Source organism: Camelus dromedarius, chromosome 3 (genome assembly GCF_036321535.1).
Source record: "Camelus dromedarius isolate mCamDro1 chromosome 3, mCamDro1.pat, whole genome shotgun sequence".
In the NCBI taxonomy this organism is placed as follows: domain Eukaryota; kingdom Metazoa; phylum Chordata; class Mammalia; order Artiodactyla; family Camelidae; genus Camelus; species Camelus dromedarius.
This window is the reverse complement of record NC_087438.1, coordinates 42,738,008-42,762,772: the sequence shown is the minus strand read 5'-3', so window position 1 is coordinate 42,762,772 and position 24,765 is coordinate 42,738,008. Positions and strand designations below refer to the sequence as shown.

At 35.0% G+C, this 24,765-nt stretch overlaps 1 protein-coding gene and 1 non-coding gene across 2 annotated transcripts in view; both read right to left on the bottom strand.

The window, feature by feature from the left end:
• Positions 1-1,713: 1,713 nt before the first annotated feature.
• On the bottom strand, positions 1,714-1,790 carry TRNAA-UGC (transfer RNA alanine (anticodon UGC)). Its single transcript has one exon. It is a non-coding gene; the product is annotated as a tRNA-Ala (tRNA).
• Positions 1,791-11,226: 9,436 nt separating this feature from the next.
• Positions 11,227-24,765, bottom strand: part of RNF180 (ring finger protein 180) — a 139,536-nt gene continuing 125,997 nt past the window's right edge. The window contains exon 6 of the mRNA XM_064480940.1: positions 11,227-12,749. Coding sequence (XP_064337010.1) covers positions 12,550-12,749 — 200 coding nt within the window. The 3' untranslated portion in view covers positions 11,227-12,549. The remainder of the gene's footprint in view (positions 12,750-24,765) is intronic.

Sequence of the window (24,765 nt, the reverse complement as noted above, 5' to 3'; positions counted from 1 at the left end):
TCATTTTATTTTCTTTTGTCCATTACCTGTCTTCCTTCTTCTTCCTACCTCCCATTAGAAATGCGGAACTAGAAGCTGCGAGTTTTCCAGCTTGCCTAAGCAGGACTTTGTCTTTGCTTATTGTGGGGTGACTATAAATCTCCTTCTTGGCCGTTAGTTGAGTGAGTGGGGAAGCTCTGCATTCTCTGGGGTTTGGGCTTTTATTGATATTCACCAATCAGTTTGGTCTGTTATGGTACTAATCTGCTTTTTAAGAATATTGATAGCTAATAATAGCTACACTTCATTGATTTTTTAAGCCAGGATTGTGCGAAGTGTTTTTGCCTACATGACATACATTATTTTGGTTAGTCCTTATGATAATCATATAAGGTAGGTGACATTATCTTCATTCCACAGATGAGAAAACTGAGAGTCGGGGAACTTGTCTAAGACAGCACTCACTCTTTGTGTCAGTGTGGATTTCTACTCAAGCCTGTCTCCAAAGCCAGTGTACGTAGGCACTGTTCTGTACTGCTCAACAGAAAAGGGAGGGGCCTCTGCAGACATTTTCATGTTTATTAATTTGGGGATTGATGAGAATTCAGGATCTATCTTTTGCATGTGAAAGATTTGTTGCAATAAGAATTGTTTACTTTATCCCTGAATTATTTCCAACCTCAAATTCTCATTTCCTTAAATATTGTGATGTATATTCTGACTCTGATTTTTAGTATCTTTTTTCAGATGCTCTTGGTTCCTGCCTTTCTTAGGATACATTCTGTGCTTCACATCCTCTTGTGGTGAAGTCTTTTTCTTAAAGAGTTTTAAAAATCCAATTTCTTACTTCCTTCAAACTTTTTTTTCTGGGAAAAAAAAAAAAGCCAAACCAGTTTCTCCTGCCTCACAATATTCTAAAAATAGTTTAATTTTGCACCTGTTTCTGTAATGACTTTTTTATTAACAGTTTCATGAAGATGCAGATGTTGATTTTTTGCTTTTTTTCAATGTTTGTACTCTTTTTTCATCTTTTTAAGTCATTTTGTCTATGTTTATATGTTTGGATATCTGTTCATCAAATTTTGCATATTACTTTTTTCTGTGCTAAGTAATTTAAAGTCTTGTGATAGTAATCCATATAAAGAAATAATTTATGCAGTGATGAATATCTGTTAGCCTCAGTTTCCTCCCTTGTTACAGAAAGCAGAATTTCAGGAGGTGGTGTCAGGATGGTGGCAGGAAGCTTGTTAAAGGTACAGATGACATAGTTCCAACACTGAGAGCCAATGAGGAGGTTTCAGATGAGGTTCAGTAATGTCCATTCTAAACAGACCACCCAGCAATTCTGCTGCACAGCCGCAGTTAAGGAGTGTTTGGTAGCCCCTTACTAAAGCTAGTAGGCAACAGAGCCCAGGACAAGATCAAGGATACCATGTAATCTGGGGGTGGGGGTGGACAACAGGGATTTAAACTGCATTAGTTTACATATGTGGAAATATCTCTTTTTGTATGAAATTGCATTTAAGGATTAGAAATTTCTTATTTCTGGATTATAAAACTGAAACATGTTTTGATATTTTAGGGGAAGGATGGTTATATTATGCTTAAAAGCTGTCCTCGAATGTCTGACACAGACCCACACAAGCACTTTTTATAGTAGTCATGATCACTTTTTTTTTCTTTTTAGGGGGCGGTAATTAGCGTTTTTTTTTTTTTTTTAATTTATTTTTTAAATAGAGGTACTGGGGTTTGAACCCAGGACCTCGTGCATGCAAAGCATGTGCTCTACCACTGAGCTATATCCTACCCCCTTCACGACCACTTTGAATTATTAAAAATTTTACAGGGAGGGAAACAGTGCCTTTCAGGCCATCAAATGAGTTTCATTAGTACTTTGAAGTCACCATCACTCACAAGTGATAGTAGTTTTATTTTATTAGAAGCTTTATTATAAAAAGTTTTTGGGTAAATTCTGGACATTAAATAAATGATATTTGGCACTCTCATTTCTTATGCTTGGGGAAATAAAACATGAACAGAACAATAAAGACTGGGTGCTCTTTGCCAAGGCGTAAGGCTAGGCCTGAGGGAAATAAAAATAATTAGAAGAAAGGCATAAGCAAAAACTCAAAGATAAAAAGCACAAAGTAAGTTCTAAGTATGTATATATTTTTCAAATTCTTCTACTTTACAGACTTACCTCAACTACCTTTATACGTTTCCCCTCCTCTTATTTCTATTCTGTATGAACCGTACCAGTTGGTCAAATGGGCTCAATAATGTCCTGAAAACTCCTCATCTTTTCCTACTTAATAAGCACTGTACATTGGCAGATAGGGCTTCTTGTATTTTATTTTGGTTTGGAAGTTTTATCCATTAAAAATGTCATCAATAATTCAAAAGAAGATTGGATCAAATTTGGGGCTATCATATTAATTTTAACAGGTTTTACTGTCCTGATAGCCTCTGAAGAAGAATCAGCTAAACCATCAGCAGTAATTGCAGTACTTGGCATAAAAGGAGGAATTTGCCGTATTTCTCAGGACACAAAAGAAAATTTGCACCAACTCAGAACTGCAGGAAAACAAGGCTTAAGAACTTTTCCCACTGTTAGTGATATGCATGTGAGAATTCTGATTCTGATTGAAACATTGTATAGGTAGTATGTTCTGTTAGTGCCAAACTGAATCTGAAACATTAACATACAGTTTTAGCATTTTTAAGCATCGTAGTTTAGTTTTGATCTGTATTGCTCCAGAATTGATTTGAATTCTGGGGATACTGTGCTAAAATTTCTTTTCATTTGATTCTTACCGAGTCACGTACCTTTTGATGCTTCAGTGTATTATGCAGAAAACGATGTAAGTATGTTTGTGATGGTATTGTTTGTGATTTAAGTGTATACATTACACAATGTTTCCAGATAAAATGACTGCATTTAGTCTGGAATCATTTCTGAATGAAATACATATATCGTTTTCCTTTCATTGTTGCTTTAAGACCACTTTATTTTTACTGTCTATCATGACTCTGACTTGATTCAGACTGAAGAAAAAATAGATAATATACAACACTGATCATTACTGTCTAGTCTAGCAAATCTGATGAAGTTGTAAGGTATAGCAATGGGATATTAAATATTTTTAGAAGTTCTGAGTTTTTCACCCTAATGAAATAGACAATGTAGACTTTTATGCATTTTGCTTACCTACTATCACTTCAATTAAGTTTTTTTCTTACTGGAAAGAAATGAGATGGAATATTGCAGAAATGACCAATAAACAATGACAAATTATTTTGAAATAGTTTAAAGCCAGATTGGGCCAAATTATAATGGGTTTAAAATTAGTTGATAAAATAATCATCTTTCTAAATGTATCTCATCTCTGAAAGTTTTAAGTTTATAATTTTTGAAAATAAAATATACCTTCTGCCTCTTCTCAGCCACAAGCTGTCCCTGCCATAATTAGGGCAAAGAAACATTGTTTCCTAGGGAGGTCATGTGTGCCTTTCTTTCCCTACTTTGTAGAAGGAAAAAGACACGCCCAAAGTAACCATGAACTGTAAAATAACTTGTTACTATGGGTGGAGGTTTGTCTGGTAGAAAGAACTGAGGTGGTGCAATTTCCACTTAATTTCCCTCTACTTTAGCTTTAGTCATAAGCAGAAATGGATGTATGGATACACATATGTACTGATTATCTCTGAGTCCACAACAGGAAGCAGACAGGTATAGAAAATTTTTCGTGCAACAGCTGTAGCTTTCATTTGAATAATCAGATACCAAGTAGATTTTTGAATTCTCTTTTTAAAATAGAAGGAGTATATAGATTGTGAGGTAATAAAAAAATTATTTTGTATTCCTCAGGATATGTGATTGGCATTTAAGAGGAATTTCGGTCATGGTCAAAACTTGAATTGGGCACAACTTGTAGGGTAAGTGTGCATTCATTCTGCAGTGAATAGTCAGCATGGACTATTTTTATTTGTTGAATGCATGAATGACTGAGGAGAACTTTTAACCACGTGGTATTGTTGGGTTTTACTATGTGAGGCTGTACTATTGTGTATGAAAGTTTCAGGAGTAGAGGGAAATGCAATCCAGGAGGTTAAAACCAAAGGGAGCCAGTTCAGAGAGAAAAACTGAAACAAGAGCATCAGATAAGGTAAAGAGAAAAGATAGGATGTAATGAAAAATGGAGTATCACTTGGCTACACTATAACTGTTTTCTTTAACAATTTATTGATATTAATTCTGAACAAATACCCAATATGTTATAGATAAAAATTTTTTACTTGGGAAAGATGGCAGTTATGAAGTGTGAAGGATGGAATATTTTACTTGGGAAAGACTTTCAAATTGTATCAATAAAATAGGAATCCCACAGTTAGAGTTATTTGCTTAGAAAGGTAGCAGGTATGATGCTTTAACAAGTGTGTTACGTTAAATGCATATTAATTCAGAGCTAAATAAGAATTTATAACTTTCTTGGGGAACGCTTTATAATGCAGATATACAGTATAAAATAAGAAAGTTAAAAATATTCAAGAGAACATTTTAAGCAAGCTTCTCGAGTCATTTATATATCGACATGCTTATAAATCTTTAAAGCAGAAGGCTTTAGTTGAGGCTTCATAAAGGTTTTTCCTAATTATTCTTGGATTGATGAGGTTAATGGTAATTTCTACTTTTCATAGCCTTGCAATTTACCACTCTACTTATTTGACGTTTTCTGCATTTCACTTTCTTCCCTCCAGCAACCTACTTACTCATCACTTTCTATCAGGCCTCAATTCAGCATCCAACTTCATTTTATTTTCCTGACATATGATATACATTGGGGACAGGCTTCCTGTTGGGAACAGGGATGTGCTGGAAAGCATCTAATTTTGGGTTTTATTTTTTAATTAGATTGTCAGTCTTGTGTTGAAGAAGAGAGATCTGTATTAATTCACTCATTCAGATGTATTAAAAAAGATTTAATGACCCAAAAAGTGCAAGCGGGTAGAAATAGGAAGTGGTAAAGATCATTAGTTTTCAAACTTACCACATACTAGATTTAACTTAGGGAACTTTTAAGAATCCTTATTCCTATACCAATTAAATCAGTGTCTGGAGTCTGACCTAGGCATTAGTATTTTTAGGAATTCCCCAAGTGTTTCTATTACGCAGACAAGTTTGAAGAGCAGGGACATATATCTGGGGTTGGGTTTTTTTTTTTTTTTTTTTTTTTTAATGTGTGAAAAATACTCTGTGAGGCCCACAAAACCTAAAATAGTTACTATTTAGCTCTTTACAGAAAAAGTGTGTTGGCCTCTGACACAGATCACTGTTTCTCATCAGTAGCATTGGTACTGCATGAGAGCTTGTTAGAAATGTGGAATTTCAGGCCCTATCCCAGACCTGCATTTTAACAAGGTCTCTAGGGCTTCCCGTGGACATTAAAGTGTGAGAAGCACTGGTGCACATCATGTTGAAGATAATATTTATTAAGTATTAAGCTCTTTGATACTTTTCTGACACAGGTAATCAAGGTGGACTAGACAGTTGACACATTTTTCAGTTTTATAATCCTTTTACCAAGGACTATTTTTATATTTCTTAAACCCCACACAGAGATTTCCTAGTGTAATGAATTAAATACTTACTCCATTAGAATCTGATTCCCCTGTCCTTGCATCTGGACTGGCCTTAGTGACCTTCTCGGTCAATAGAAAGCAGAAAATCCAGGACCTCGGAGGCCGGTGATAAGCAACTTTGCAGCTTCTGCCTGGGTTTTATGCGCAGTCCCTCTGGGAGTCCTGAGCTGCCATGGAAGAGGTCTGACCACCCTGAGACTGCCCTGTTAGCGAGGCCACAGGTAGGTGCTCTGTTGTGCCAGTTTAGCTGAGCCTAGTTTTCAGGCCCTCCCTCCTAAGACACCAGTCATAGGAGTGGAGCCGTCATGGACCCTCCAGACTAGTCTACTGCTGGTTGAATGTCACCAGGTAACTTCTGTTGATACCGTGTGGAACAGAAGAATAATCCAGCTGAGCGCTGTCTGAATCCCTGATCCACAAAACAGATATAATAAAATGACTGTTTTCTTAAGCCATTAAATTTAGAGTAGTTTGTTATTCAACAGTAGATAACCAGACCACCTATGTAGAACATTTTAAACCTTTTATGGTACTAGAGAAGATTTATTAAAAGTTATACTATAAACTTTTGAGTTTATCCTGATTGGTCATTTTGTATAAATAGCCCAGAGATGAACTTCAGTGAGGGAGCAGTTAAGGGAGCATATACACCATGTGTGATGGCTTGGTGGTATGTCAGCTGGGCTCGGCTGAACTACCTTCCCCAGAGCTCCCTTTCCAGTACGTTTCTGGGTAGGTGGGCAGAAGAGTTATTGTTTCACAGGGGTTGGAGGAGGGGAGGAAGGCATTAGCTAGTTTGTAGCTAATCTTCTCTTAACTACTTAATGAAACACTGATGTAGCTTCTGCTGTGAAGGGATTTTTCAGGCATAAAGTTCCAAATCAGTTATTAAGGAGATCATCCTGGATGGGCCTGACAATCAGTTGAAAGGTCTTGAAGAGGGCTTCGACCTTCCCTAGAGAAAGAGAATCTACCTGTGGACAACAGCTTTTGCCATTGTTTTTGGAACCCAGGCCTTTTGTGTTCTTCCATTTCTAACTGCTTGCCCTGTGGGCTCTGGATTTTCTTAACCAGCTACCAAAACTGTGTAAGCCATTTCAATTCCTTGTTATGTGTACGTGTATATACACACAAACATACATATGTATTATTGGTGTACATAAGTATGCATCGATACATAGATATTTCTTACTGGTTTTGCTTGTATGTTTGGATCTTGACAGATTTTGGTGCCAGAAGTGGTACCAGAGGAACAATCACAAGGATGAGTTCTCTGAATTGGTTCTCATTTTCTGGAAATGTGTCTCTAATCTGGTAAGATTTGAAGGCACTAGTGATCCTGTTTCCAGTGGTGAAAAGGACACTGGTAGTTCATGGCATGATGACGTGGCAAAAGGGTTGCTGAAGCGATCACCTTTGGATACCTGTAACTGAGTCCCTACAGAAGGTGAGGCTCAGGGAGCCTAAGCTGTCCCGGAACACTTCTGTCAAAGTAAGGGCTATAATGCTGTTGGTTAGTTACTTCTAATTGCCCAGGAGAAAGTGAGCAACGAAAAAGATGAGCCCAGGGATGTAAATTCCTCTCAGTCTCTGCATCAGTGACCTGAAAGCTGCTTTATCTGCCCTCAAAGAAACATGGTTCTGTAGCTGTACAGCTGTAGCTATAGGGTTTCTGAAAACCAAAGCCAGAGTTGCCTCCTGCAAGTGGATAAATTACAATGCAAATTGAATTCCCAACCACCTCTGTTAAAGTTTGGTCCCTAACTGGGAAGGAATGGGTGCCTGCAGACAGGAGTGAGGACCTATGGGTAGACTCTGATAAAGCTGGAGGATCTGGACCTCCCAAAGAGAACTGAGTCATCTTCGCCAGTAGAAGCATCCCTTGCATTTCTGCCTGAGGAAGTGTGATAGTTGATTTTGTGTCAGCTTGACTGGACTTCCCAATATCTTCCTAGATACTGATCAAATGTTATTCTAAGTGTTTCTGTGAGGATGTTTTTGGATGAAATTGACATTTAAATAGGTTGGCTGAGTAAAGCAGATTGCCCTCCATAATGTGGGCGGGCCTCATCCAGTCAGGCCTGAATAAAAGGAGAGACCGACCCTCCTCTGAGTAGAGAATTCTTCTGCCTGACAGCCTTCAGACTGACACATTACCTCTTCATGGTTCCATAGAATCCTTCTGGCCTTCAGACTCAAACTGCGATGTTGGCTGTTTCTGGTTCTACAGCAGCTTCTGAGATTTGGTCTTGAGCTGGGACAATGGCTCTGCAGATGTGGCATTCATCAGCCTCTAATATCTCATGAACCAGTTCCTTGAAATTAACCTTTAAGTAGATAACCTATTGGTTCTGCTTCTTGGGAGAATTCTGCCTAATATAGGAAGATAGCCCCCTTTTACCTGAAGAACCTAGAGTGGTCTCCCCTGAAGTGGCTGCTCGCCAGGCACTCCTGACCTTCCTCCTCAGGACCTACTTCCCAACAGTCCTTTTTGTTTTTAGATCTATAACTAGATAAGCTGCAGCAGTTCTCAAAAGATGAGGTGCTAGTTGTGACTCATGAAGAGGTGTGATACACACAAAAAACTGATTTTTTTATTTTTTATAGATGACATCTAGGGGATATGTGAGAATGGATTTTAAGAGTGTGTGATCAAGGTGGAAGGATTATAAAGTCAAGTCATGCTGAATTTACTGATACAGGCTCACTAACCAGGATTCAGTGTTTTAACTGAAGGAGTTAGGAAGGGCTCTGATGAGTTGGTTGGTTGGTTAACTGGCTGGACCCAAAAGGTAGTCTACATTAAATGAAGTTGAAATACCATTTTATGTTGTACAGGAAGGTGTCTGAAGGCTTCGGGAGATTGCAGTGCTAGAGTGTATTTATCCTGTAAGACCTGCTCTCCAACCCTGGAAAGACACACCTTTCACAACAGCTGTGGAAAATAAATTTGTTGGGGAGCCTCAGTACCCTTGAAAAGCTCTGTGCTCTCTTTTCTCTTTAGGTCAGAAATTACAGAGGAAACCGCTGCCACTGAACTGTGATTGCTAAATGCAGTGGAGATAATGGGATCCTGGGATGTCAGGGGCAAAATGGTGGCACTTAACTGCCAAAGATGAGGTGTGCATTGTTACCATAATAAACAATGGAGTCAAAATGGTAGGTAGATTAGTCTGACTTGCAGAGACTTAGGGGGTTGACTAGTTATCATGAGATTCCTAGACTAGGAAAAGATGGCTAGCCTTTTAAATTCGTACTTGATCTGTAGGAGCAGAGGAATTCTAGTCTACTGAACAGAAGTCAACTTGACTTACCAAAACACAGAATCAATTTTCTATAAATTCCAGGTTTGAGCCAGTTAACAGACTCAGACCCCCAGATGTTTCTACACCACCAAAAATATATACTGTTACCCTTTGTCTTCCCTCAAAGGGACCTATAGTCCTTGCCAGGGTGATGATGAACTGGAGAAAGGTCATTCTGGGGAATGTACTTTAGCCTAGCCAATCTGTCATCCCACGAAGCCATCAGAGTCCACCCCTTGTCAACTTGGTACCCACATATATCTTAAACCATATCCTTAAACAGTACTGTCTAGCATGATACAGCTATCCCGTATACAACTGCAAACATGCCAGCTCTTCCTATGCAAGAGGATACAAAGTCCTTGGGTGATGTTTCTCATCTCCTTTGTAATTTAAGTACTAAAGATTAATTATATCAACACACTTTGTGATATAAAGGTAGCTGTTACTAACATATTAGATGATAAGAGGATAAGACAGAAGGAAAAATATTTGGTTAATATTTATACAGACATACTCATATCATAGTCCATTAATCAGTTCAGACATTTATCTCACAGGAAACATGAACAACCTAGGGCACTGCTTGAAGCTCTGCCCACCGAGAGGATTTCCTTCATCATCACCCTTCAGGGAGGTCCAGAGGAGAGCAGTAGAGTGTCAGAAGTCCACTTGTGAGTGGTACCTACAAATCCTGTAGAACTCTTTGTAAATCAGGTCTGTTATACTCCTCAGTCATCTGGTCTTAGGTGTGAAGTCATAGGTATGGGCCGAGAGAGTGAAGGTAATGTAGCAAGAACAGCGTCCATGAATATTTGGGCTACTTCTTCAAGCAACTTACCTGTGCCTTCAGGGCCTCATTTGATAATGGAGTGCTGCTGTGCACACCCGGCATTATGGCTTGGTGGGTCAGATGGCACCCAGTTTATGATGGGTAAATCAGGTATTATGGTAACTTAGTGGGCCATGGCCAAATGTTCATTCTCTACTAAGGCCCAGTAGCAGGCAAGCTGTTTCTCAAAAGTAGAACAGTTATCCACAGAGGATGGTGTGGCTTTCCTCTAAAATCGTAATGGTCTGTGCTGTGGTGTACCTCTTGAAGCTCGCCAAAGTTGTCAAACAGCAACACCATCTACCTCTGACTATTCAAAGGCCAGTGGATGTGCTGGATCATATGGCCCAAATGAGAGAGCAGTTTGCATGGCAGCATGGACCTGTCAGGGCCTTCTCTTGTTCTGGTCCCACTCAATACAGGGAGCTTTTTGAGTCATTTGGTAAATGGGTCAGAGTAGCACACCCAGATAAGGCATGTGTTACTGCCAAAATTCAAAGAAGACCTGTGAACATTGTTTCTCTTTTTGAGTGATGGGGGGTCAGCTGTCACCCCTTATCCTTCATCTTGGAAGGGATATCTTGACATAGTACGGACCAATGGACTTCCAGAAATTTCACACAGAAGGGATGCCTCTGAATTTTTTATTGCTGTTAGAGAAGTCCCTGAATTAAGAACTGGACTTCTTAGAAGGTGTTGTGGAAGAAATACAGGCTCAAGAACTAGGCATATGTGAGTTTGATTCCTGGCTATATCACTTGGTGGCTGTGTGACTTGAGAATGCTCCTGTAGCCCGTGCTTTCTTTTTTAAAGGGTATTATATTTAAGGGCATTAAGTATATTTAGCTTATAGATCCAGACCTGTAACTGATAATGTATCACTGACATAATAAGTACATATGGGGAATCAATTTTGTTTCTCTGAGAAATCTGTTTTTATAATACTATTTTACTTCATGTATAATTAACAATTTTTGAATAATTTAGGAATGAATGAGGGCATATTTGCTAGAGCTTATAAGTCACAAGTTGCTTGGGAAATAGCTGCAGTTTATTTTAAAGTTCTTAAAATATTGCTCCCCCATATGTGTTCTGTTAATTTTTCCTCCCTTGTATTTTAAGGAGATGATATTTTCCCCTTATACCGTAATATCGTTACTTTGAACAATAACTTAGTGATTGTAAATATCCACTTTTATGTCTGTAAAGTAACACTGAGCTTTGCCGACAATGCTGTTTCACCAAGATACTAGTTATATGTCACTAGACTGCAAGCATAATTTATTTATGTTTTTTAATATATGAGCAAAAATTGATTTGTGTTTCTAAACTATATTTAATTTTTAGCTTTCTGGATTTAATGATGTCTAATGCATGCTATTTTCTTGCACAGATATAATTTTAAACACAGTAAGAGCAGTATTAGAATAAAAATCTGTATCATTCTTTCATACTTCTTAGAACATCACATACTGTCAGTGAAAAGGTTTTATTCAAATATAGTCAGTAGTAACTAGGACAAATCTGGATTTTTCATAGACTGAACTGTTGAGGCCTGATCAATCCCAATTTGTTTGGATGGTGGTTATATTTTTAGTACCATGAGAGGTTCACCTACCTTATGTAAAAAAATGCATAATATGTTATCAGACTTATGACATGATAGTGTAGGAATATTGAGTTAGTAGTTGATAATCAAAACTTTCATCTTACATTACTCAGAGACCATCTGAGTGAAACAAATAAGCTCACTTCTCTGTGCTTTAGTTTTCTCACTCTGAAAATTGGAATGCCTGCCTCAATTCCTTTTTGTACTGGGATAATTCAGATCTCTAAAAAAAAAAAAATAAGGGCAAACTAATTCTAAAGATTACTGTAATAATAAATATAAATACCAGGTTTTTCCTATAAATCCATAAACCTGTTTCCAACAATTCTTTATTCTAGACATTAAATTAGTTAATAACAATGAAAAAATTTAAAAGCCACCCTCTCTATTGCACATTTACAATATACTTGACAACCTCCAAGGTAGAAGAATCACTAAATCAGTTAATTTTGGACATGACATGCATTGCTCTTTTAGGCCACTGAAAGTAAACTTTTTATTTATTCAGGTGAGTAATCTTGTGATTTGAAAATTAATATATTTTTCTAAGTGTCTTTTGGTGGGAATTAGTCTGTTTTGTTCTTTTGTGTCTACTCTTCTGTTCTTGTAATAATTTAAAATTTTGCACTAATGCTACTATTAGGTCTGTTAAAAAAGAAAATAAAAAGGATAGTCAAGTTTATTGGTACTAGAAAGGGACGTAAGTAGAGATAATTGGACACCAAAACTGAATATACCCTGCTAGACTGGTTCCCAGAGAATATGGTTATCATTAAAGCATATAATCGGCCTGGGAATATGTGATGATTGACTAAATATTTTATCATTAAGGATACTAACTACTCAGATTATCATTTCATTTTTAAGTGGAGGGAAAAATCACAGTCTTTACAATCAAGATAAATGTAAAACTGACATTGTAAAATTAGCCAAAAATCACAAACCAAGAACTATGAAATTAATAGTGCATTGTTGCTAAGTCCTAGACAGATTAGCTCTTGAATAAAGTTTAGTTTGTTACATGAAAAACATTAATAAATAAGTCCATTATTCTCAGACTTTCTATAAACACCAACAGTTTATATAATGCAACATTATAAAAACTTCAAAGCACATTTAAAAATGTTTAAGTAATTGTTCTCTACATCATTTGATTGTTCAGTTGTAGTAAGGTATGAAAATTCCTAAAACGGAAAGAAAAAATAGCAAAGAAAGCAGAAAACAATGAATCCAATGACCCAGTTCACAGAATAAATGTAGATGATCACCATATCCATGTCGAACCACCATCCACGGCTGTCATCCTCAAAGTGCAGATAATCCATCCTATGTGCGCCATGTGGAAACTGCCTTCTTGTAACTGGAGCTGCATGTCTGTGGAAACCTAGAAGATAGAGGAACATATTATATAAATCTTATTAAATTCAGATAAGTGCTCAGAACAGAAGCTGAATTATGAACAGAGGGACCATGACCACTGAGTGGTATGTTGTATTCCTGACAGTTTTTTGTTTTTTTTTTAAATGAGAAGCAACCATCAAGAAGTCTTTTTTAGTTGAGGGTTTTAAGGTTAGGAATGGTAAGAATAGCAAACAGCATGGAATACGAAGTCAAGAGACTATCTTTTTTTTTTTAACTTAAAGTACAATTGATTTACAGTATTAGTTTCAGGTGAATAACATAGTGATGCAGTATTTTTATAGATTATATTCCATTTAAAGTGTTTATTTATAAATTACATTTACTTATATAGTTAAAAACTTGAAATTAAAAAGGATGAGACAGAGATGAAATAAGTGATATTTCAGAACAAATTATATAGTCATATTTCAAATAGGTTTTTAATATTTCCTAATGTTTTCAGCTGGCTTCCTATCAAATATTGTTTTTAATTATTGATTTTTATAGCATACAAAAACCTTATACTAGAATGATGTGTCTGCTCTTCTAATTTTTTGTTTGCCTCATTAGTATTATTTTCAATCTGATTCCTTTATAGGATTCTATTTAATTTTTTTGTCCACTTTGTGCTGGTAGTGTAGCTAAAACTAAATAATATAATGCAAAATTCATTTAACTGGGCATATGCAAACTTCAATACATTGCAACACCTGCAAAACTAACAAACTAATGACGACAGCCCTTCATATTCCTTCATACTGAGGAAGCCCGCAGTTTTCCTCAGTAACATTACGTATCATCATAACACATCAGTAAGAATGCCAGTGTCAGGCCTCACTAAGTATTAGCAAAGCTTAGCTTTTCTTTCTTAGATAAATATAACAGAACTTTTAATGTTATTTTCCTACATTCCAATGGATTGCCTTGCAGCCAACCTGTAGGCATGCTATTTTGGAGAGCATATTTAGGGGATTTCAATCCTCACAGCTTTTTAAGACTAATTACCATTCTCTAAAGTGTAGTCAGTATTTTAAGAGGAAAGGGGCCTGTTTGCATAGGAGAGTGGAGGTGGGAAGCTTTTTTTTTTTTTTTTATCACAGTCAAAGATTATCCTAATACATAAACACAAATATTCCCAAAGTAGTTTATATACCTTTTCAAAAACTTCTTTACAAATACAGGCTGCAGAACAGGTAGTATTGTTATTGGAAATTATTACCATTACTATTATATTTTGAAGTATGTTGTTCTTCTGTCCAAAAGGATTATTTAGAGGTCTTAGGTTCTTGAGATTCAAAAGTTTCAGTTATCTGGGTCAAAGATTTTAATGGCATAGTTGTAGAAAACAGTAGAGCCAAGATTAGACAAGGCACAAAAGATGAAGAATTCTGAGTATGGAGATCATAGTACTGTTTCCCACAGGACAGTCTCAGTTACTCCTGATGTCCTGGTATAATTACTGATAGTGCCCCTTTCACCCTAAAAGTGTCCTCATTAATGGTAAGATCTTTACTGGTGGAATGAGGAAGAAGGCACTGTTAGGAAGACAGTGAACTGTAACATTTGCAACTCTGAACACCAGAAGGCAGTGTTGACCCAGGACGGCTAATTCAATATGTTTTTATAGGTAAGGTAGATAATGATTATTATTTGGTTAATGTTAATTTCTTAATTTTTTTTAAGTGAGGAAGGATTGAGTAGGTGTTTGTAATAATTTTGGCATTTCCAGAACCGTACATTGGAGATGATCGTCATTTCTAAATCAAAATCAGACTAAAAGGAAATCACCTTACAGACATTGTTACTTGGTAAGTTTTAGATCGATTATGACATTAGAAAAATTGCCAGAATACTAATCACAGAGATTAACTGCAAATTCCACTGTAAAATGATGATAATGAAAGTACCTAATTCATTGGGCTAATGTGAGGATTAGATGAATTAATACAGAAAAAGCACATTCCTGGCCCACAGGTAAATAGATGTTAGATTCTTTTTCTTATATTTTTATTACTATAGTCACCACTAGTTTCAACATGAGGATGAAGATGCTTTTATTGTCAGTGCTTGTTCTTCACACTGTGTCTACCTTTTCTGAATAAATCAGTACGCTTACCATTGTTGGGGCAAACAAATGGCTGAGAAACTGTTTCAAGTATGAGTTGATTTCTCTAAGGCAGTTGCTAACTTTACATAGATAAGAGTATCAGTTACTGAAACTATGGAATTTATTAGACATTTATGGACAGTATATGTACTATCTCTCAGTGGCTGAGGATTTTAAAGATATTTTAAGACATGGTTCCTGTCTTAAGAAACTTGTAGTCTAGAACTTGTTTCTCAGTCTTTTTTTTTTCCTTATCATCCGTGTAAGGAGGAAAAAATAAGTTAAATTTATTTTAAATTAAATATTCTAATCAATAAATTAAGCTTAATTTCTCCCTAATGAGAGAAATTTAAAATAAGGAATAAAGTTTTACCAGGTGGGGTTGAGCTCTTGAGAGCCACCAACCACTGTAATACCTAAGATATTTTGGCCCCGAAGAACCAATTTTTTCCCCTATTTAAAATGCATGTCCTAGGAGACAGTATACTTATTAAAACCATTATGGTAAGGGTAAATATATATATTTTAATACATACAAACACTTCATTCCAAAGAAAGTATTTGTATTGAAGTCAGTGGAGAAGCTTCTGCACAAGAAATTCACTTTTACAAAGACTTAAGCACAACCTACTACTGGAGATAGCCTAATAATTAGTTTGGTATTAAGACATGGTTTAAAGAATATCCAATAGTATTAGTACATTTTAATTATGCTATTTTAAACTAAAGAACACAGTAAAGACACATTTTTTTTTGTCAAAAACTATAATGAAAAAAAGCATAGTGCAGTGAAAATCATACTCTACCAGGAGTCAGAAAATGTGCCAATCTTAAACATACTCATTATTTGGTCAAGTCAAAATAGTTCTTGTGTATCTATCAAGATGTTCATATAGTATTTTTTAATCTGTTAGTGTGATGAATTCAAACAGCAGATTTCTTAAATGTTGAATAATTTTTAAAAAATCTGTTAAAGTGGTGAATTAAAGTGATAGATTTTTCCAATGTTTATCATTTCTTCATACCCAGGATAAATTTCATGTATTCATGATACTGGTTTTTATACATTAATGGATTCAGCTTTATATATTTTATGTGGCATTTTTATGCCTATATTTGTAAGGAAGATTGGTCTATAATTTCCTGTTTTATGTGATTTTTGCCTAGTTTGTATATCATGATTTTATTGACTTCATAAAACACATTGAAAGTTAAGTGACAATTCTCCATGGATCTCTTTGTGTCTGCATATCTTGCAAGCAGAAGCACCGACTGCCTTTGTTCTGACATTGCCAATCTTGTGCTCTCTTTTTACTCTCTGAAATGGTTTGCATAAAATTAGAATCCTTGATGGCTTGACATATCTAACCTATAAAACCATTCTGGCCTGTTGTCTTTTCAGGTGTAGGGTAGGTTTTTAAATACCAGTCAGTTTCTTTAATACTTATTGGTACATTTATGTCTTCTTGAGTCCCTTTAGGTAACTTTTTATTTAGCACTATCCATTCTATCCAAGTTTTTAAATAAATTAGACTAAAATTTTAATAGTTGTGATACATTTAGGGCTTTTCACAAATATTCTAGTCTCCCGAGAACTTGGTTTATTTGCCCTTCCCTGCCCCTTGTAAGTTAGGTATGGCCATGACACTTGACAAATGACAATGCCTGTCCAATGAAAAGCCTGTGTGTTACTTCTAAGTAGAACATTTTGCAGTTTAAGATGCTGTGGAAGTCTCTTGCTCCTCTACAACAGCCAGCAATGTACCAGACAAAGGCTGCTCTGTCTTCCTGGGTCCTGAAGCTTAGGATAATGTGGAGCAGAGCACCTAGGAGTTAAAGGAAAAACTAATTCTGACTGAAAATAATGAAGTGACTTTTAAAACTACTGAAGAAAAGGGTGATAATCCCAAAAGTTGTATCTGACTTGTTTTTCAATGTAGAAAAAAGAAAGGAAGAAAGAAAAAGCTCAGAGAAATGCATAATGTGAAATCAGAGAGTGAGAAAACTGTGAAGAAAATCTCCATGTCACTATCTGGTTTAGAAAGAAGAACCAGGATTCCAGAATCTCATACAGGTACTTCTGCCTCTTCATAAATTCTATTTTGTAAAAACAATTTTACCTCAGAAGGATTTCTCTCATGTGTTCTGGAAAATAAGGCTATGATTTTTTTCCTCCCAAAATATGGTTCAAATGTATTTTCACCATCAAAGACCACAAAGTAGTTTCTATATTTTGAAGATTCTTTCAGAGGCAGAAAGACTGTCAAAAATTGTTATTCATTTTGTAATTTTAGCAACTCGCACAGTGCTTACAGTGGGTACTAAATGTGTTTGTTGAATGGATGGATGAGTGCCTGTACATAAGGACAGACTTCAGAGAAAAGAATGAATAATTAGCACATTTTTGAGAATGTCCCAAATCAAGCTTCTCAACTGTAATTTCAGCATGTATTGAATATTATCAATATATTTGAGATATATTTTGTAGTTCTTACATTTCTCTAGAGGTTAATTAGAAAACCCTGAAATCAGTATTATAAAGGAGGTATGTCCTATCCTTTATGTGTGATGGGACAGACAAAAGGCTTGGCGTTTTATTGCTCTTTATTCTTCATATTACATAAGAATTTTGTTGTGTCAAAATTTGATTGATTTAAGTAGGCCTTAGCAGCTAAAGTAGAGTGATATTTTTAGTCACAAGCAGGTATAGAGTTACTGATAATAGACATGAAAAGTTAATGTAAATTGGATTTTAAATTTCATCTTTATCTTTCATATCTTCAGGATCTCAGAGCCAAATATATTTATTAATCCTGCAAAGTTAACGTTTTATATTGAATAAATTATGTTGCAAACTGCAACATAGTCTATATCACCCAAGTAACTTTCAATATAGTTTATGAAGCTATCAGGCAAAATTACATGATTTTTAAAAGTTTTGTTTCTGTAACCAGGTAAGAAGTGAGTAATTTTTTTTAAAGTCTTATTTTATTGTGGTAAAATACAAATAACATGAAATTTGGCATTTTAAGCATTTTTAGTATATAATTCAGTGGCATTATATTCACAAAGTTGTGCAACCATCGCCATTATTTATTTCTGCCAATTTTTTTCATCACCACAAAGAGATACTCTGTCGCCATTAAGCAATAATTCTCCAATTCCCCACTCTCCTCTTCTCTTGGTAACCTCTAATCTACTTTCTGTGTCTATGAATTTGCCTATTCTAGGTATCTCATAGAAGTGGGATCATACAATATTCATCCTTTTGTGTCTGGCTTATTTCACTTAATGTTTTCAAAGTTCACTGATACTGCATGATGTATCAAAACTTCATTTCTCAAAAAAAAAATCCTTTTTATGGCTGAAGAATATTCCATTGTGTGTGTGTGTATGTGTGTGTGTGTATACACACACACACATACACACACACATTTTGTTTATAGATTAATTCGTTCTTGGATACCTGAGTTGTTTCCATCTGTTGGCTATGATGAACGATGCTGCAATGAACACTGGCAAGTATCTGCTTGAGTCCCTGTTCTCAATTCTTTTGGGTATATACCCAGGAGTAGAATTGTTATATCATACTGTAATTCTATGTTTAGCATTTTGAGGAAACTCTGAACTGTTTTTAAAGTGGGATATATTATTTTGCATCCCTGCCAGCAATGCACAGGGGTCCAATTTCTCCACGTCCTTGCCAATACTTGTTATCATCTGGTTTTTTTAAATTACTATACCCATTATAGTAGGTATGAATCTCACTGTGGTTTTGATTTGCATTAATTCCCCTAATGACTAATGATGCTGTGTATCTTTTCATGTGCTTACTGGATAGTTGTATATCTTTGGAGAAAAGTTTACTGACGTCTACTGCTCATTTTTTAACTGGGTTGTGTGTCTTCTTGAGTTCTTGATATATTCTGGGTATTAAGCCCTTGTCAGATATATAATTTGCAGATATTTTCTCCCATTATGTAGGTAGTCAACTTCTTGATAATGTCCTTTTGATGCACAAAATACTTAATTCCGCTAAAGCTCAATTTATTCATATGCTCATGCTTTTTGGTGTCACAGCTAAGAATTCATTGGTCATGAAGATTTATCTATTTTATGAGTTTTATGGTTTTAACTCTTATATTTAGGCTGTTGATCCATTTTGAGTTAATTTTTGTACACGGTATGAGGTAAGGGGTCCAACTTTATTCTTATGTATGTGGAAATCCAGTTGTTCTAGCATTTGATGAAGAGACTATTCTTTTCCCATTGAATGGACTTAGCACCCTTGTCAAAAGTCAAGTGGCCACAGACATACGGGTTTATTTCTAGACTTTCTATTCCATTTTTATTCCATATCCTTTTGCCCGTATCATACTATTTTGACTACTGTAGCTTTGAAGTAAGTTTTGAAATTTAAAATGTGAGTCCTACAACATTGTGCTTTTGTTAAGATTTTTGTTGTTGTTACTCATGGCCCCATGATTTTAAGGATCACATTGTCCATTTCTACAAGATTTTGCAATTTTGCTAGGGATTGCACTAAACCTGTAGATAGTGGTACTGGTATCTTAACATGAAGCCTTTTAATCCATGAACACAGGATATCTTTCCAGTTTTTTTAGAACTTCTTTCATTTTTTTTTTTTTAACAAGAACTTCCTTCATTTTTTTCAGTTATGTTTTATAGTTTCCAGTGTGCAAGTCTTTCACATCCTTGGTTAAAATTTTTCCTAGTTATATTTTTCTTTTAAATGCTATTGTAAATGAAACTGCTTTCTTATCTGTTGGTGAACACAACTGAGTTTTGTGTGTTGATCTTGTAACCAGCAACTTTGCTGGATTTTAAAAAATCACCTTTAGGAGCTTTCTGTTAGCCTCTTTTGGATTTTCTATATATAGGATTATGTCATCTGTGGATAAGTTTACTTCTACATTTCCAATTTAGATGCTTTTTAATTCTTACTGTTCTGGCTAGAACTTCTAGCACAGTATTGAACAAGCAGTGGAGAAAGCAGGCATTCTTGTCTTGTTCTTAATCTTAGCGGGAAAGCTCTCAATCTTTCACACTGAATTTGATGTTAGCTGTGGGTTTTTCATGAATGTCCTTTGTCATGTTAAGGCAGTTCCTTTTATTCCTAGTATTCTGAATGTTTTTTTAAAAAAGGTACCAGATTTTGTCAAATGCCTTTTATGCATCAGTCAAGAGGATCATTTTTTCTCCTCCATTTTATTACTGTGATATATTACATTGATTTTCTTATGTTGAACCTTTGTGGGATAAATACCATTTGGTCCTATTGTACCAATCAGTTTGCTGGGATTTTTTGGAGGATTTTGCTTCTATATTTATGAGGGACACTGGTCTGTAATTATCTGGCTTTCATACTGGGGTAATGGCCTCATAGAATAAGTTGGGATGTATTCTTCAATTTTTTTTTTTTGCAAGAGTTTGAGAAAGATTGGTGTTACTTCTTTAAATTTTGTTAGAATTCACCAGTGATGTCATTTGGTCATGGACTTTTCTTTGTTGGGAAGTGTTTCATTACTGATTGAAGTTCTTTACTTGTTATAAGTCTGTTGAGATTTTCTGTTTATTCTTAAGTTTAGACAATTTGTGTTTGTCCGTTTCATTTGGGTAATCTAGTTTGTTGGCATAGAATTCTCGTCTTTTTAAAAACATTTCTGTAACGTTGGTAGTGATGTGCCTAATTTCATTTCTAATTTTAGTTATTTGCATCTTCTTTTTCTGTTGTCTAGCCAAAGACTTTCCAACTCTTTCAATCTTTTAAAAGAACCAACTTCAGGTTTTGTTGATTCTATATATTGTTTCTCTGTTCTGTATTTTACCTTCATTCTAATCTTTATTATTTTCTTCTTTCTGCTGGTTTTGGGTTTAGATTGCTCTTCTTTTTCTAGTTCCTGAAGGGGTAAAATTATGTTATTGGTTGACATCTTTGTCTTTCTAACGTAGGTGTTTATAGCTATAAATTTCCCCGAGCATTGCTTTTGCTGTATCTTCTAAGTTTTGGTATGCTGTATTTGTTCTTATATTTCCTTTTTTCCCTAGTTTTAAAAATGGAATATATTTGACATATAACATTGTATAAATTTTAAGCTGTTATAGTGTGTCAACTTGATTCATTTAAATAATGTAATATGATTGCCACTGTAGCAATACTTAGGGCCTCTATCACACTGCATAATTATCCTTTCTTTTTAGTGGTTGGGATAATTTTTAGTCTCTTAGCAAGTTTAATGATTGTGGTACAATACTGTTGTCTATATTCATTATACTGTGCATTAGATTCTCTGTGGCTTGTTTACTACTCTTAGCAAATTTGTACCAATAACCTCAGTACAATCTTATTCCTCCACATCCCCCCCACCACCTCCATCCCCTGGTAACCACTGTTTTACTCTGCTTATGAGTTTTACTTTTTTAGATATCACATACAGTATTTATCTTTCTCTGATTTAGCTCACTTAGCATAATTTGTTCAAGATCATCCATGTTGTCACAAGTGACAGGATATTCTCTTTTCTCATGGCTGGATACTATTCCATTGTGTATATATATGTAAATATATATATATATATTTAAACAATTCATCCACTAATAGATAGCTAGGTTTCCATATCTTCACTGTTATTAATAATGCTGCAGTAAACATGGGGTACATGTATATCTTCAAAATCCTGTTTTTACTTCCTTTGAGTATATACCGGTAAGTGGAATTGCTGGATTGTATGGTAGATTCTTAATGCTTCGAGGAACCTCCGTACCATTTTCCATAGTGGCTGGATCAATTTACATTCCCACCAACAGTGTGTAAAGGTTCCATTTGCACCATAGCCTCACCGTATATGTTGTCTCTCGTTCTCTTGATGATAGTCATTCTAAAAGGTATGAACTGATACCTTGTTGTTTTGATTTGCATTTCCATGATTAGTGATGTTAAGCAGCTCTCCATGTGCCTGTGGGCGATTTTGATGACGTCTTTGGAACAATGTCTATTTTGTTTCTCTGCCCATTTTTGTCTTATTTATCTTTTATTAAGTTGTATGAATTCTTAATATATTTTGGATATTAACCTCTTATAATATGGTTTGCAATATTTTTCTCCCATTCTGTATGTTGTCTTTTAATTTTGTTGTTTCTATTGCTGTGAAGAAGCTTTTAAGTTCGATGTAATCCCATATGTTGACGTTTGCTTTTGCTGTTTGTGCTTTTGGCATAGTATCAAAAAATCATTACCTAGAGCAACGTTGAGGAGCTTCTTCCCTATGTTTTCTTCTAGTTTTTATGGTATCAGATTTATCTTTAAGTCTTCGATCCATTTTGAGTTAGACAATGGTCCAATTTCCTTATTCTGCATGTGTTCATCCAGTTTTCCCAGCACCATTTGTTGAAGAGAGTATCCTTTTCCTATTGGGTGTTCTTGATTCCCTTGTTGAACATTATTAGTTCACTCTATATGCCAGGATTTAATTCTGGGCTCTGTTTTCCTTTCCATTGGTCTTCTATTTTTGCACTGGTACCATACTTTTTAAAATACTATGGCTTTATAGTATAAATTTTGAAATCCAGAAGTGTGATACCTCCAGCTTTTGTTCTTTTTTTCCCTCAGGATTGCTTTGTGGTTCCACACAAATTTTAGGATTGTTTCTTCTATTTCTGTTAAGAATGCCTTTGGTATTTTGATGAGTATTGCATTGAATCTGTAGATGGCATTAGGTAGTATGGACATTTTAACAATATTAATTTTTCCAATCTATGAAAATAGGATGTCTTTCCATTTGTTTGAGCCTTCTTCAATTTCTTTCATAAGTCTTGTGGTTTTCATTGTACAGCTCTTTCATTTCCTTGGTTAAATTTATTCCTAAGTATTTTCTTGTTTTTGATGCTGTTGTAAATGGGACTTTCATCATTAGTGTAAAGGAATGCAATTCTGATTTCTGTATGTTGATTTTGTGTCCTGCTATTTTACTGAAATTAGTTTCTACAGTTTTTGATTGACTCTTTGGGAATTTCTATATATAATATATTAGAAATCATCTATCTTACGAGCAAATAGCAACAATTTTCCTGTTAGGTTGCTCCTTCTAGGTGTTTCTGCTGTCACTATCTCCTGTTGGCTCCGAAGCATCCTCAAAGGTCCAATCCACCCACTTTCAGATGCACTGCTGAATGGATCTCATGGGTGTCCTGGTGTGCTGTGCAGACGCATTTTTGCTCAGTTTGGATGTCCAAAGAGTTCTAAATTGAAGGGGAGTTGTTTTTTTTTTTTTTAAAAGTGGAACGACTCATGCTGCCATGATGATGTCACTCCACTTGGAGGTATCTTCTAATTTCCCTTATGCTTTATTCTTTGACCCACTGTTTGTTTAAAGTGTGTTATTTAATTTCCATATATTTGTGATTTTATTCAATTTTCCTCCTTTATTGATTTCTAGCTTTATTTTAATTGTGGTTGAAAAGATACTTCGCATGATTTCAGTCTTTTAAAGTTTATCAAGACTTGTGGCAATACCCTGTCTTTTTAACTTTTATAACTTAATTATAAATTTAAGTACAAAAAAATGATTTACTTGTTTTTTCCCTTAATTTTGGGGGACTATATATAATAACTTACCATTAAATTATGTAACTTATGATATTATATTTATATTATCCAATTTCTAATTGGCCACAATTGGGCTAAATGTGATTTATTTTTATTCATGGCTCCAGAATAACTAAACACCAGAATATCATTTTTCTATGAAAAAAGGTAAGCAAACAGCCATTATGCAATCATTTAGTGATAGTTTTGATTGAGCGGTTGTTTAAGATTCAAACAAATTTATTTAAAATAAAAAGTATCATATAAAATTTATGTTCAATTAGATGTTATAATGTAATAATTTTATATTCAAAATTGAGAATTTTTTCCATGAAATAAGGTTTAATGGTTTTTTCCTAAAAAATATAAAATGCTTTCTTTTTCTTCATTTCTGGTACCATGAAATATAGAATAAATTAATCAATGAGTCTATTTGTAATCATAGAGTAAGTTATAGCTCTAATACTAAATCTAATACTAAAAATTTAGATTTAATGTAAAAATTTTTGCAGTAAATGTAGTCTGGAGATCTTAAGTCTTAACCTAATCTCTAACAGATTACAAAAGTATTTCTTGTGAGGAAATAATTCAAAGAGCCTCATTTAGGTCGTGAAACAGTGTATTGGATCACTGTAATTATCAGTAAGTCCTTGAGGATAGATACGTTCTCTAATTTACAGATTAAAACTACAGGAAAAGACTTGAAACCTTGACAGTTTATTGATTGATTTACTAAGGGTCACATCATAAGTGATTGAGCTGGGCCATAAAGCCAGTGTCTGTTTGAAATATCAAAATTTAATGCACTATCAAAGCTTTAAGATGATGCAAAATTCTTGCATTATCTTGGCATTTTATATTGAAAATATTTCAAACTGCCTTTTGAGAAGATAGCTATTTTAAAAATCATTTTATCTATTATAAATATATCTCACCTTATTTTAAAATCTTTTCTTTGACACTAGAATACTGAGCAGCCTGATTAGTTAGAAGACACTGAGGTAGGAATCAACCAAAATGGCAATATAAGGAGTTCCTGAGCTCCCCTCCTCTCACATACACAATGAATGTACAGCTACAATAGGATGAAATTCCCTCTGAAAGAGATCCAGAAATTAGCTGAGTGATTCCTATACATCAGATGAATGAGAAAATACCCACATTGAAATGGGTGGGAAAGGCTGAGGCACACTCTTGCCATAAACTGCACCTCTCACACAGTGCAGTATAACAGGGAATGAACCCTCAGCTTCCACCTTTTCCTTGAGGAGCAAAGGGTATGGACAC